Source organism: Podarcis filfolensis (genome assembly GCF_964270895.1).
Source record: "Podarcis filfolensis genome assembly, chromosome: 15".
NCBI classification, from domain to species: domain Eukaryota; kingdom Metazoa; phylum Chordata; class Lepidosauria; order Squamata; family Lacertidae; genus Podarcis; species Podarcis filfolensis.
In genome coordinates this window covers 21,392,611-21,406,803 of record NC_139618.1, presented here as the reverse complement: position 1 = coordinate 21,406,803, position 14,193 = coordinate 21,392,611, and the positions used below count along the sequence as shown (strand labels likewise).

The following is a 14,193-nucleotide window of genomic DNA, read 5'->3' as shown; positions in this document are numbered from 1 at the left end:
TGAAGGCCTACGCTGGAGGTCACCAACTTTCCCCTCCTTCTGCAGGGTGGGACATCTGGCCTGAAAGGGGGAGATGGAGGGAGAGCGCAGCCAACCGTCTGGTAGGAAAGGTTTGTTTTCATTCCTCCTCTGTCATGTGCCGCAGTGTGGCTGATCAGAGCAGCACATTTGGTAACAGAGCCCTTGTCCCTTGAGGTTAAGAGTATGGTTACACTTGCAGCGGCAGCAGCTGCCTGAGCGTATCAGCAACAGGGGGGGAGACAAATCCCCCCTCCCACCTCTTCTCCTCCTTTGCCAGTTTTATCATATATCACTGCTTCCTTCCTTCCTTCCTCCCTTCCTTCCTCCCCCCGCTCTCTCTTTCTCTTTCTCTTTTCTCTGACCTCCTCACAGCTTCCCACCCGGTCACTCCAGAGTGCACACAGCGGAGAGTTTTGTCAGTCCAGCTCCGGAGGAGAATCCTTCAGCCACTGAGCAAAAGGAGAGCCAAGCAAGGACCGCTGGAAGCCAGAGCAGAGCAGAGCGGAGGGAAGCTGGTTGGTGCCAGCTCGGCTTCCATGTGTGCCTGCCCACCGATGCTAAACCGGCTGCTGCAGCTCTGAAGGAGGCTGACTGAGCATGCGGGACAAAGTTGCTCTCGGGAGTTGAAGGACTTGGGGTAGGAAGTCAAGAGCAACTTGCAGCGAGCTGGCTCCCTCCGGGCTCCTGTTAAATGAAACCACCTGAGGAACATGAGATTTCCTACTGGAGAGGGAGGGAGGATGCCAAGCCCGGTAAGGAGGGAGAAACGCACATTTTAAGTCTTCAGTGTTGTTTGCATTGAGCGGGGTGGGAGAGAGAGAGAAGGAGAGAGTGTCAAGAGTAAATGAGGGAGGGAGGAGAACTGATACGGGTACCTGATGCCAGCTGCAAAGATGACAGAGACCCTCCAGCTCCCGGCACTGCAAGTCCCGGAGCAGCAGGTGGCAGAGTGCAGCCACGCCTGGTCCAGTTCGTCAACGCCGACCCTGCGCCGAAGGCGGTTCAGGATGAGGCGCGCAAGGAATGTCCAGGATCCGAGCCTAGAGACTGCGCCCTCCAGCAAGGAGTACCTACAGCTCCCCTCCATTGAAATCACCCCTTCCAGCGATGAGGACACCCCTTGGTCTAACTGTTCCACGCCCAGCGCCTCTCCACGGCGCAAGCGCTTCCTTCTCCGCAAGTGGTTGAATGTGAGGGAGAAGAAGGAATGCAGTGAGAGCAGGTATGTTGCCTCCTTTCCCCTCTTCCCTTTCCACCTTTCCATCTATGAAGAAGAATCCTTCAAGAACTTGGGACATGGGCCTTTCTGTTATTTGACGTGGCCCGTGTTCCACGATGTCTCCCTCTACTGGCTAAACTAGTTGAAGTGGCATGCAGATTTGATACTTGTTGGGCATGGTTTTCTTAGTCCTTTATCTCAGACAGCAAACGTTTGTGCAACGGAACGCTAAACAAAACACGTGGAGCAGTTTACAAATCGGGGATTCGTTGTAGTGCTTAGTTGGGCTAATGATGGGCTGATGCTGATACCCTCATATTTAAACCATAGCCATGTGTTAAGTGTGTGTGTGATTCAGATATCAAAAGGGGGAAATTGACCACAATGACACATCAGCAAACTCTACCAGATTAGGGTCCCCTGCCCACAGATCACATCTTCAGGTAACTGGTGGCTGCATCTATGGGTGATGGTTCATATATGCCTCTGTTCCTTAGACTGGAAATTTCTAATGCAAGCATGTAATCAGTAGAGGACCCTGAGAGTTCTGCATAGCATAAGTCTCTGAGTCATTTCTGGATTAAATATATGGTAAAAGGTAAAGGACCCCTGACAGTTAAGTCCAGTCGCGGACCACTCTGGGGTTGCGGTGCTAATCTTGCTTTACTGGCCGAGGGAGCTGACGTTTGTCCTCAGACAGTTTTTCTGGGTCATGTGGCCAGTATGACTAAGCTGCTTCAGGTGAACCAGAGCAGCACACGGAAATGCCATTTACCTTCCCGCCGGAGCGGTACCTATTTATCTACTTGCACTTTGACATGCTTTCGAACTGCTAGGTTGGCAGGAGTTGGGACTGAGCAATGGGAGCTCACCCCGTCACAGGGATTCGAATTGATGACCTTCCGATCAGCAAACCCAAGAGGCTCAGTGGTTTAGACCACAGAGCCACCCATGTCCCATATTAAATATATGAGTTTACCTCAATTCCTCTTATTTTTCACAATTTGGCAAGTACCAGTAATTATTAAAAGTACCAGCAGCTAGTGAAAGCTGATGATCAAACAGTTTGAAACTCATTATGTTTACTTGGAAGTAAATCCTATCTATTGAAATCAGATTTAATTCCAAAGAATTATGTGTAGGATCACAGCCTTCAAGAGGTGCCTTGTCTGAAAAGCAAATTCCTTTTTCTGCTGTAACAAAGCTGTCAGTAACGAACTGTCCTTTGTTGATTAATCATCTTCCTTTATCACTTAATTAACATTAAAATACCACAGTATCCATAACTAGGCAATATCTGAGGATGCTTAATGAAGACAACACAGCCTCCCTTGATAGCTGCTATTAAATTCCAAATCAAATTCCACAATTTGTAATTAAATAGTTGATCAATTAATCCCATGTTACTCAATTGACTTTAATTGCCCCCGCTGCCCTTGTATAATTGTTTTGCATCAACCACTTTTCTCTAACCATCAGAACTAGCAGCTTTTAAAAATAAACAAAGTGGAGATTGTTGTGCCCTTGCATCAGCTGTAAGAATAAACATTCTATCAGATACAGAAGACAACTTGGTACTCCAAATACCTTGAGTGACTGATAAAGGGTGGAAATGGTTGTAAAGTGAAACACAGCAATGCATGAAGTGTGGAAGTATATTTATGGCAGGAGAGGATGCAATATATTTGATGAAGAGTAGTTTATAACATCTTAATAAATATTAGAATATTAAAAATGCACACAAACATTGTCTTGCTGGATCAAACCAAAGGGCCATCAAGTCAAGTGGTCTCTCCAACAGCGGCTAGCCAGATGTTTTTAGTTACCCCCAAAGCAGGGAATGAAGGCAACAGCTGCTTTCACATGGCAGTTGATTTCATTTCCCCAACATTTCCCTAGCTGTTAATATCTGCATTACGTTTGAGCTTTTACGTGACAAAAAAAGCATTTTCTGGAACTATACCAGAATACAGTGCAAGTTTAGCCCTCATTTCCATGTTGTTTGCTTCAACCAAAAAATACAGTTACAAATAGTACTAAAATGAGTGCTAAACTTGTCCTATATTCTAGTATAATTTCATTGTAGTTCTATAAGTGGCTTTTGCATTGTGCGGAAGCTTAAAAATCTTGTTAGGGAAAAGTCAGGTAAATGGAATGAATGGCTGTGTGTATGCAGCCTTGGTGTGCAGTCTGCTATATTCCTAGAAGTGGCTTTTACATTATGTGAAATCTCAGCTACAATGCAGAAATGAACAGTTAGGGGAATGGGGAAGATGAATGCAATCAAGGTCTTTTGCCTGTCAACCGCATCACATCTCCAGTGGTCCCCAGCCTCTACACAACCACAAGTATCTGAGAGTGTGGAGCTTTGCAAATGGCTGTGCGCTGATTAACAACTGCTCAAGTCGTTGTTCACCACAGTGCCCAACAACATTTTTGAAATGGCGTTTGGAAAAAGGCTAGTACATGGATTAGGAGTATTAACATACCAAGACCAGCACGACAACTTGGCTCTTCCTATATTGCAGATTCCAAATCCATCCTGTTGTTGCCATGGAAAATACATTTGGCTTTTTGCATGAAATTCCTTCTCTGTCCAACAATGATCTCTTCTGTAGAGGTTGCAACCTTCAGAAATGGGAAGAGGATAACAGGAGTTCTCAGGGATGGAGAAGGAAGAAACCCCAGAGACTGTTGGTCTGGCCGCGGAGTATTATCTCTGTAGTCAGAAGGAGCACATTGGAGATAGCTTGTGGACATGCCCGATTTCATGAGTTAAAGGAGTCTTAAGTTAAAGGTAAAGGGTAAAGGGGACCCCTGACCATTAGGTCCAGTCGTGACCGACTCTGGGGTTGCGGCGCTCATCTTGCTTTATTGGCTGAGGGAGCCGGCGTACAGTTTCCAGGTCATGTGGCCAGCAGGACTAAGCCGCTTCTGGCGAACCAGAGCAGCGCACGGAAATGCAGTTTACCTTCCCACCGGAGCAGTACCTATTTATCTACTTGCACTTTGACGTGCTTTCAAACTGCTAGGTTGGCAGGAGCAGGGACCGAGCAACGGGAGCTCACCCTGTCGCGGGGATTCGAACCGCCGACCTTCTGATCGGCAAGTCCTTGGCTCTGTGGTTTAACCCACAGCGCCACCCACGTCTTAAGTTAGCAATTGGTTAAATCTTCATAATTTTGGACAGGAAGAAAACAGTTTTCAAGTAAGTTATGCACTTTGTTTTTTATATCACTCATGCGTAGCTCATAGCAGATACCAACTTAAGAAGAGGCACTCCCTCCTTGTATAGGAAAATTAACCAAGCGTCTCTAACACAGGGTTAGTTAATTATGGTAAACTTAACAGCGCCGGTCTCCTGGGCTGGTGCACAAACCACTTGCATCTCCAGGTGTATTCTTCATTGTAGTTTCCTCAACTCTTGCCACGGGGCATCAGACACACAATTTGGGGGAGTGTATGTCATGAAGGGTGCATAAAAAACTAACAGAAGTTTGAGTGTGACAGATTTTCAGGGCTAAGTACTGACACCATTCATCAAAGCAGAACACAGCAGGTGCAATGGTGCCCCTAAGTCTCCAATCGCTGGCTGGCAGTTGGAATTCCTTGAACACTTAGCTGCACTGGTAATGGGATTTCAGAATTTTTGCAGCAATGCTTTGTCCATCATTCCATCATTTATTCAATTGTGTAGTTCTGATGTTAAAATATTTCTTTTTATTATTAGTTTATTTCTTTTATTTATTACATTTGTATACTGCCCTTCATCTGAAGACCTCAGGGTGGTTCACAAACATGGTTTTTATAGCACTTCCTGGGCATGCAGTTCTGTAGGAACAGGAAATGGGTCACTATGGGAAATGAATAGTCAAGTCATTTTCTTACCCATCTTCACCAAATTTGCCTTTATAAATAATACACTGACCAGCTTCTGTTAAGTGAGTGGTGATGGTAGTCAAGGCAACTGGATAGCTGAAGAGAGGTAAAGGTGACATCCCACAGGGGAAAAAATAAAGCAGCTGTTTAAGGAGAACAGTATACAAGATGTAGTATTTTCCATACCATGTTTTTGTGACTTAAAAAAAAAGTTAATTTATCTCTCTCTTGTGAGCCTGTGATCTGGAAACTTTTATAGAGCCAAGGAAGACCACATGACACATTCTGACCAGTAGTTGTTGAGGCTCTGTTGCTGGTCTGTCTCCTTTCTTTCCTTTTGGCTAGAGTAAGGTTACCAGATTTTTTTCAATGAATCTGGGGACACTTTTCAACTTCCTACTAAATAGATGGATTTGGTCAGGGGACTGATTTGTAAATCCGGGGACTGTCCCTAGAAACAGGGACGCCTGGTAACCTTAGGCTAGAGTTCTTTCCTTTTGGCTAGAGTTGGGTGGTGACAAACAGGAAGAATCTTTTCCCAGCATTCACCAGCTCCCCAGTACAGAATGACTGGATAGTGCTCTCCAGTTTTCTCTCTGAGGAGGGCAGCTGTTTGGAGCTATTGTTGGGGTGAGACTCTACATTTCCTGACAAAGCTGTTGGTACACATGAACCTACGAGTACATTATTTACTGCTGGGAAATTTAAATGGCTGCTATATTGTCAGAAGGGACGCGGGTGGCACTGTGGTCTAAACCACTGAGCCATTTGGGCTTGCTGATCAGAAAGTCATCAATTCAAATCCCCGCGATGGGGTGAGCTCCCGTTGCTCTGTCCCAGCTCCTGCCAACCTAGCAGTTTGAGAGCACGTCAAAGTGCAAGTAGATATATAGGTACTGCTCCGGCGGGAAGGTAAACGGCGTTTCCGTGCGCTGCTCTGGTTTCGCCAGAAGCAGCTTAGTCATGCTGGCCACATGGCTCGGAAAAACTGTCTGCAGACAAATGTCAGCTCCCTTGGCCAGTAAAGCGAGATGAGCGCCGCAACCCCAGAGTCGTCCGCGACTGAACTTAACTGTCAGGGGTCCTTTACCTTTTTTATATTGTCAGAAGGCAGAAATGAAAACCATGAGATTTAGAACAGCTAATCAGATTTTGAATGCTTATGGCCAACGGACATCACAATATAAGACACAAAACAATCAAGACAAATAATTCAGCAGGAAGTTAACATACATTTTCAGAAATGTAAATTAGTTTTAGAACAGGCCAGGGCACCATTGTGAATAATCAGTGAGAAACCTTCTGAAGCAAACATTGGCGATCTGAACACCTTAAAGGACATGTCTTTGTGTTTTTATATCCTATCATTAAATGCATTAGGAAACCTTGACACGCAGCTACCTCCCTCTTCCAGAAGCCCAAATGTGCCAAATGAAAACCAATTGATTCTTTTTTGGCATCACGACATGTCGGGGGATGCTAATGAAGCAGATGAATTGGCAGCTCTGGATAATGACATTTTAAAGTCAATAGCCACATGACAGAGGCAGTGGAGGAACAAGAGTTTCATTTCTTGTTCCCACAGTGACCTCTGTCTCTGGCTTGGGAAGATGAGGAAAGAAGATTTGGCCCTTTGATGCTTTCAGTTCTGCAGAAAATGAAGACCAAGCTATATGTGAGTGGCTTGCAGTTCCTCCTCTGAGGCTTTTACAAAATGCAGCTGCAGAAGCCACAGTCGAAAGACCTATGGGAAGTGTGGGGCAGAAGGGGGCTTCTTAATATTGTCACATTTTCTGCTCAAAATTCCCAGCCCCCTGATTGAAATCTTGGGGAAAGGAGATAGCGGTTGCTCATTAGTGTCAGATGCAGAAGAAGGTTGCATAGCATGTAAGAAATCTGTGAGGACCTGGATTGATGTTGCAGACGTTTTGATCATGATTAATGATTGTACGTGGACTTCTTGTACTCTTTTCTCAGGCAGACTAAGCTATAAAAAGCAAACAAGGTAATGAGCAAATCTGGCTTTTAGTAAAAGGAAATATTTAAGTGACTTAAAAAGCAAGTATGGGCTATGCTGAGGATGTTCTTTGAGGTTGATCTGAAGTACGGGCTATTTGACAAGAGCTGAGATTTCTGTCTCAGTCTGAGCAGCTCTAGCCATGAGGAGGTCACAAAGTAAACTAACTGTACTGATGAATTCAAGGTCAGCTAATGAGTTACTGTACTTCACGTTATGAACCTCCATAAAACTCCTGCCCCCAGTTGTCACATGAGTTGGATGCATGGCCCATTACTGAGCAGTCACTAACTAAAGGGTGTGAGGACTGAGATCACAGACAACATTTTCCATTTCTCAGCTTCATAATTTCATCTCTCAGCTTCATAAACTGTTCTAATGGATCAGTTGCCACGGATCTCTGTTATATATCAACTCATCTGCAATGAGAGATGAAATTGAGAAGTCGAGAAGCTGTTGTAAATCTGACCTGTGCTACAACTGTGGTTTAAAATGACTATGTTAGCCAACATTTAGTAGTGAAATTGTGCTCCCTTCCCTGTTACTGGGAGCTATTCCTTTAGAAAAGGTTTATGCAGTTTAGGAACCACCAAGCTAAACGGCCTTCCATGAACTTAGCAAGAACATGGCAAGACTCCAGTTTTTGCTGCCTGGGGATGGAAAAAAATGGACTGGGTGTGTCTTTCAAGCACCTGACAAGCCATCACTCATGGTTGGTGGGCTGTGCAATGTTCTGTGCATCAGAGATTGCAGGATCCTATGCTGGACTTTGAGGGAAAGCTGCAGCTATCTCATCTTTCAGTGCTGAAGAGTTATTAAAGAGCCATGTTTGCCCTCCAGGTTGCAACTTGGCAACCTTACTTAGATATGTCAGCTTGTTTTCCTGCTAGGATGTCTGAGTGCCAAGCAGAAATTCAGAAAGTGATTTTAAAAAACAAAACAAAAAAACATTCAGTTGTAGATGAAGTTTCACTAGCTGGATCGACTATTAGAGTTGGCAGTGCTGGTGTGTCAGTCATATCTATGCAGAACTAATGACTTCTTACTGCATAAGGTAGGTCTTCTCCCAAGTCAGTTCTGACACTTAACAATGGATGATTATGAGCCGTGTATCACAAGCCAATTAATTTCGTATTTCTGTGTTGCTTTCACAGACTCTTATACTCTTGGCACATTGTTGATGTTGTATTTGTGTGTTCAATAAAAACTGTAGTTAGCCATGCTGGCCCATTAGAAAAAGAAAACAAAAAAAGCCAAAGTATGTTAATAACTTTATCACGCCTAGCCAAAATGTCACAGGATCATGAGCAAGCTTTTAAACTTACGGCATGTTGAATGTTTCAGTCAGTGAAATACTTGAAGGTACTGGTTTTATCCCCGAGTGGAATTGTTAGAGACTGAGTGTAGCCCAAATTCATTGAAGCCAACACAGGTCAAAGGCAGAGCTGGGAGAGCAGATTGCATTTCATGTAATCAGATGTACAGAGACCATTTTATCCCCCCCCCCAAATGTCTATCAAACCTGTGTACGAACATAGCAGAAGAAGATACCCTTAGTTAATCTAATTTAAAGCTGTAAATTGGCACCAGACTCTGGGTTGTCTGACATTTGAATCAGATCCTTAACCTCTCTCCTTGCCCCTTAGCAGCTTTAACGGGCACCAGACTCATTCAAAAAAGAGGCAACACTGGTCTTTGCAATTCAGGTGACAACATTAATTCAATCTGTTACTTTCCTTCCTATCAGGTGTTCCAGTGCCATCTTCAGGTTGCCTCCTACATTGCTTTAGAGCAGTGAACAAATATGAGTTGCTGAACACAACAGCATCTTTTTCGTTGTTCAGCAAATCTGATACTGATTTGTTGCCATCCATTTAGAAGACGTATGCTTCTGCACAGTTGTGAAGCTGCCTGCTCTGGCACCAAGAGTGGCATACATCTGGGGGCGTGGCTGGCATGCATTCCGGGGGCGTGGTGCACTGCCCTGGGGGGCGGGGCACACGTCAGTGTGTGTGTGTGGCAAGTAGTGCGCATCCTGGGGTGTGCGTGGCAAGTGGCGAGCGTCCTGGGCGTGCACAGCGAGCACTGAGCATCCCAGGGATGTGCGGTGAGCACCGAGCATCCCGGGGGGCGGGGGGCGCAATGTCACCCTCCCAGATGGCACCTGGGGTGACCGCCCCTGCACCCCAACCTTCATCCTCCAGTGCTTCTGCAGCTGCCTTAGACTTTGGAGGTCGGGGCAAGAAATGGCAGGCAGGAAAGGAAGTTCTGTGCTAAGGAGGCTGCTTTTCCTTGCATACCTGTGGACTTTGTGAAGATTCCTTGGAGATGCCACAGCAAACCTGCTGCAAGACTGTTTCCAGCCCTGCATTTCATTATCCTTTAGCGTTTGAGTGAACGACTTTCCCCTCACTCCCCATTTGATCTCTGATCATTCTTGCAGCCCAAGCCTAAGCATATTTTCTGAGAAGTCCAAATGAATTCAACTGTACTTACTTCTTTAGGACCGCAGCTGTTTGTTGCAAGTACTTTTATCTGTCCTGCATCCTCCAACATTCAGCTTCGTTGGATGCCCACGAGTTCTAATATTATGAGAGAGGGAGAAAAACTTTCTTCTATCCACTTTCTCCATGCCGCGCATGATTTTGTGAACTTCTGTCATGCTGTCTCTTGCTCACTAAACTAAAAATTTTCAAATGCTGTGACTTTTCCTCATTTTGGCTGCCCTTTTCTAAACCTTTTCCAGCTCTACAACATCCTTTTGGAGGTGAGGCAGCCAGAACTGTTCACGGTCTTCCGGATGTGGTTGCCCCATATATTTTGATATTGGCAGTTTTCTTTTTCTAATGATCCTTAGCCCAGAGTTTGCCTTTTTCACAACTGCTGCACACTGAGTCAGCTGAGGTGAGACTGAGATATTTAACCTGTAACTCACAAAGCGTGTTTACAGAGTACCTGTCTCCACAGAGGTAGTGCTTGTAAAAAAATAAATAAGTAGCATGGTGCCTCATAGTGAGCATAGAATTGTAGAGTTGGAAGGAACCATGAGGGCAATCTAGTCCAACCCCCTGCAATGTGGGACTCTTTTACCTAGTGTGGCGCTTGAACCCGCAAGTTCAAGAGCCTCCTGTCTACTGACTGAGCTATCCCAGCTTCATAAAAACAAAACAAGCTCAAATAATTTGAAAGATGGAGAGACTGAAAGCATCTAGAAATTCAGTATTGACTCTGAATGATGACAGGGTGCTAATGAAAGGAAGGTTTTATGCAAGAGTTTGATTTATTTATGAAGGCAAATGGATTAAACTCCAAGGAAGATGCCCCAAAGGTGGCAATAGTTCTAAGCGCTGCAGACAATGAAGCTGCTTCATTATTTAACAGCTTTAAACTGTCAGGCTGAGATCACAGCAAATGTAATTTAATAATTCAAATTGTTTTTGTTTTCGGGACTTTCTTAAAAGTAACCCCAGCCTTGCAGATAAGCCCAAGGTTGTTTTTGTTGTCTTCCATGAAACATGCATCTATTTAGCACAGGGGTAGGGAACATTAGGCTAGGGTGCTGAATGTGGCCCTCCAGATCTCCTTGTCTGGCCCTTGGGACTCTGTCCAGTCCATGCCCCTCCGGATCACAAGCCTTGCTGGTCCTGCTCTGCGCCCAGAGTTTTCTGGGAAGAGGGAATGGTTGTTGAACCACTCTGGGAATTGCAGCACTGGGAAGGGAGTAGGGGTCTCTTAACCAACCACCACCCTTAGCAAACTGCAGCCCCCAAGATCCATGACTGTTTAAAGTGGTACCCTAGTGCTTTAAACATATGCTGTGAATGTGGCTATAGTGAGAGATGCTTGCATTGGTGATCTGCAGCCGTTGACACATAACACACATAATTCTATTCCCCCCCCCTCCTGTCAAAGTCAGTTGGCCCCGGGCCTGTAGAAAAAGTAATTTTATAGCAAATGTCACACAATAGTATTATCCACAGATTTCCAGCCTCAAAAACTCCCCTGGAATATGGGTGAAATTTTTCATCTCATGTGAATTAACATTTTGTGCATCTGTAACTGAATTGCAGTATAGAAACTGCAGTCATCATCTCATCTTTTCTCATTTCCCGGCCAGGAGATGGAATTTGTGTGCAAAAGAAGCAAGTGATGTATGAGCCTATTGGTCTATATATCCCAGTACTGGGAAGCTATCATTCTCTAGAATTACTGGGTGATATCCAGTAAGTTATACTCATACTGAATAAATTACTCAGTTCCATTCATTTCATTGGGTCTGTACTGGATACCAACCATTTACCACTGAAGTAGGGATGTAAAAAAAAACAACTAGCTTGGTTGAAGAAATCTGGGTGCATTAAAAGCTTTATACTGCCAATAAAAACATAGTTTTACCAAACACTTGAAAGAATGCATACTCTTTTACATAATCTTCATTTTTCCTAAGGCTCTGTAAACCAGGATTCACAGACTTTGGAACTCCCATCCTAGAGAAGCTAAACTGGCTCCCTCTTTGTTGTCCTTCTGCCCACAGGTGATTGTGCCTTGAGTCTTCTTTCTGGCCTATTTTTGAAACGATCCTCAAGGAAATAGCTGTCAATCAAGTGTACATCATGCAGGACGAAAGAGTCTCCCGTGCAGATCTTACTTATATGCATGATTCATTTAGCAGCCTTTCACCCAGTCTGCTGAGAGACCTTTGCCATGTGCATGATCCTTGACTGTCACCAACTCAAGACCGAGAAAGAAGTTGATGTTTGGAAGGTTTAATCGTTAAATTGAGTTGGTTAATTTTTATTTACACTCTCTGCAACTTGGGAGTCTCTTAAAATGTGCAGAAGGTGAATTGCATTTGGCTTGTGCCCACGTAGAGAGATGTTGGATCAACTTGTTACCAAACTAAGCTTGAATTAGGGAGCAAATCATGAGCCCATTGGGTAGAGTCTAAGCCTCTGCTGGACTTCTGGTCCCCAAGATATTAGGTGGTTGCATGACATTCATGATACTGAGCTCTGGAGTAATAAGGTAAGACTCATATTGATTGGTAGCTCTTTACAGCCTGCACCTTGCAATCATATCAGTTCTGCTTCGGGTCACTTTGGCCCTTCAGAGAATGACATAAAGCAGGAATTCTACAGATCGTTATTTGCCTGGGTGCAGTTATGGGCTGTGTGAAAGCTAATAAACTTGAGTCTGAATCCCAACAAGACGGACACCTTGCCAGCAAGTGGTTCCCAGGTCCAGGAATTGAAACATTTATCTGTTCCAGATGGGGTTGCAGCCCTTTGAAGGAGCAGGTGCTGCTGGATACATCTTGGTTGTTTGGGGTGCCTATTACCAGCGTCAGTTGATAGTGCATTTGTGTCCTTTGCTGGTTAGGCATAGCTTGATTACTGCGGTCCATGCATTGGTAACCTTGCGGTTAGACTGCTGTAATGCACTGTGTGTGAGGCTACCCTTGTGTTTGGTCAGGAAGTTACAGCTAGTGAGTGGGGTGTCTAGCTATACTCATATTGCCCCTGTGCTAAAACAATGACACTGTCTGCATGTTAGTTTCAGGACCATGTTGAATCTTTTGTTACTGAATTATGACGTTCTAAACAACCTGAAACTCAGGTTTCCTACGATCTTCAGAAAAGGCCTTGCTGGCTGCACTGTGGTTGATGGGTTGTCATCTTGGGTTATCATGAAAATGAGCCTTCTGTGTAGTGGGACTGGTTTTCGGGAACATCCTTCCTCATGCAATTTGGTGGGCACTCACTGTGGTGGGCTTCAAACACTTACTGAAAACTTACTTGTTCCATCAGGCTTTCCCTTGCTTTTAATTATCCGATACACTGCCTGCATTTTTCTGTTTCCATGGTTTGCTGGACACTTTTTATTCAACAAACCTAATTTTATTGGATTTTTTTTATTGCATTTTGATATTGCATATTTCCTTTTTGCTTGTGATTTTGTGATTGCAATTGACACAAATCTCTGAGAGATTTTTTTATATTAAGTGGTATATAAACTGCATTAATCTGTGCATTACAATCCTCTGCAAGCCTACCCAGAAGTGAGTCCCATTGTGTTCAGTGAGGCTTTTTCTCAAGTAGGGATGCAAGAAGGCATTGTTTTCCATTCTGCCCAATATTGGTCGCATGCAGAGCACTGTTTCTGTTTCACTGCCCTTCATCTCCTGCCAAAAGCTATGTTATTTGTCTCACTGTCTGCTGAAGCAAAATGACATAATTTGCATAATTAATTATGCAAATCACCTGGCCATTACGTTACTCCAGCTCATTCATTTCAATGCAAAAGAGACACAATGCAGACATGGTTGGGGCTAGGGGAAACCATAACCAATTACATATTGTTTGCCACCTCAAAGCAATAACGATGACAGTGAATACCAATCATATTGACTGGGTTGATTTCCTCTCTGGACAAAGCTGGTGTTCACGTATTCTTCCTATTTTCTGCTCCTGTTTCCGTCAGAATTTTCTGGCCCCTCCTCTCAAGTAAATGTGTATAGGATTGTAGCCTTAGCATTTTAGCAATTTAGGAACTTCTGTGTTCTATCTTTCTTTTAAGATACAAAAGATGGTGTTGGATGGGAGAAATATAACTCTGTGGCATAAGTGTCTGTGCATTGCGTGAAGCTGGGATGCCTTCCTTTGTCTGCCTGTGATTGTCTGCATGTTGTTGTAATGCAGTCATTAGCAGTCGTATTCTTCAGAACAGCCTTTGCCAACTTGCTGGCAGGGGCCGATAGAGGACACTCAATTGGTAAAGTCTACTCTTCAATATTTGTTGTTGTTGCATTTATATCTAATCTTTTTCTCTAAGCAGCATACATGGTACTCCTTATCCTCATTAATCCCTGTAATAACCCTGTGAGGTAGGTTATGCTGAGGGATGTAGTGACTGGTCCAAAGTGAGTTTCATGGCCAAGTGAGGATTTGAACCCTGGTCTCCCAGGTCCTAACACTCTAACCAGGACAACACGCTGGTTCTCTATATGATGATGTGTTGCTGTTCCTCTTAAATTTCCTCCATGACTCACTGCAAACTC

At 44.3% G+C, this 14,193-nt stretch overlaps 1 protein-coding gene across 4 annotated transcripts in view; it reads left to right on the top strand.

Moving 5' to 3' along the window:
- Window positions 1–14,193, top strand: part of GRAMD1B (GRAM domain containing 1B) — a 208,201-nt gene that overhangs the window by 63,976 nt on the left and 130,032 nt on the right. For 2 of the 4 annotated variants that reach the window (XM_083588460.1, XM_083588455.1), the window contains exon 1: window positions 210–1,243. The exons of 1 other annotated variant lie outside the window; for it this stretch is intronic. In XM_083588460.1, coding sequence (XP_083444586.1) covers window positions 900–1,243 — 344 coding nt within the window. In that variant the 5' untranslated portion in view covers window positions 210–899. Of the gene's footprint in view, window positions 1–209; window positions 1,244–14,193 lie in introns of those variants that run through there. One more of the 4 variants, XM_083588459.1, reaches the window with a different exon arrangement.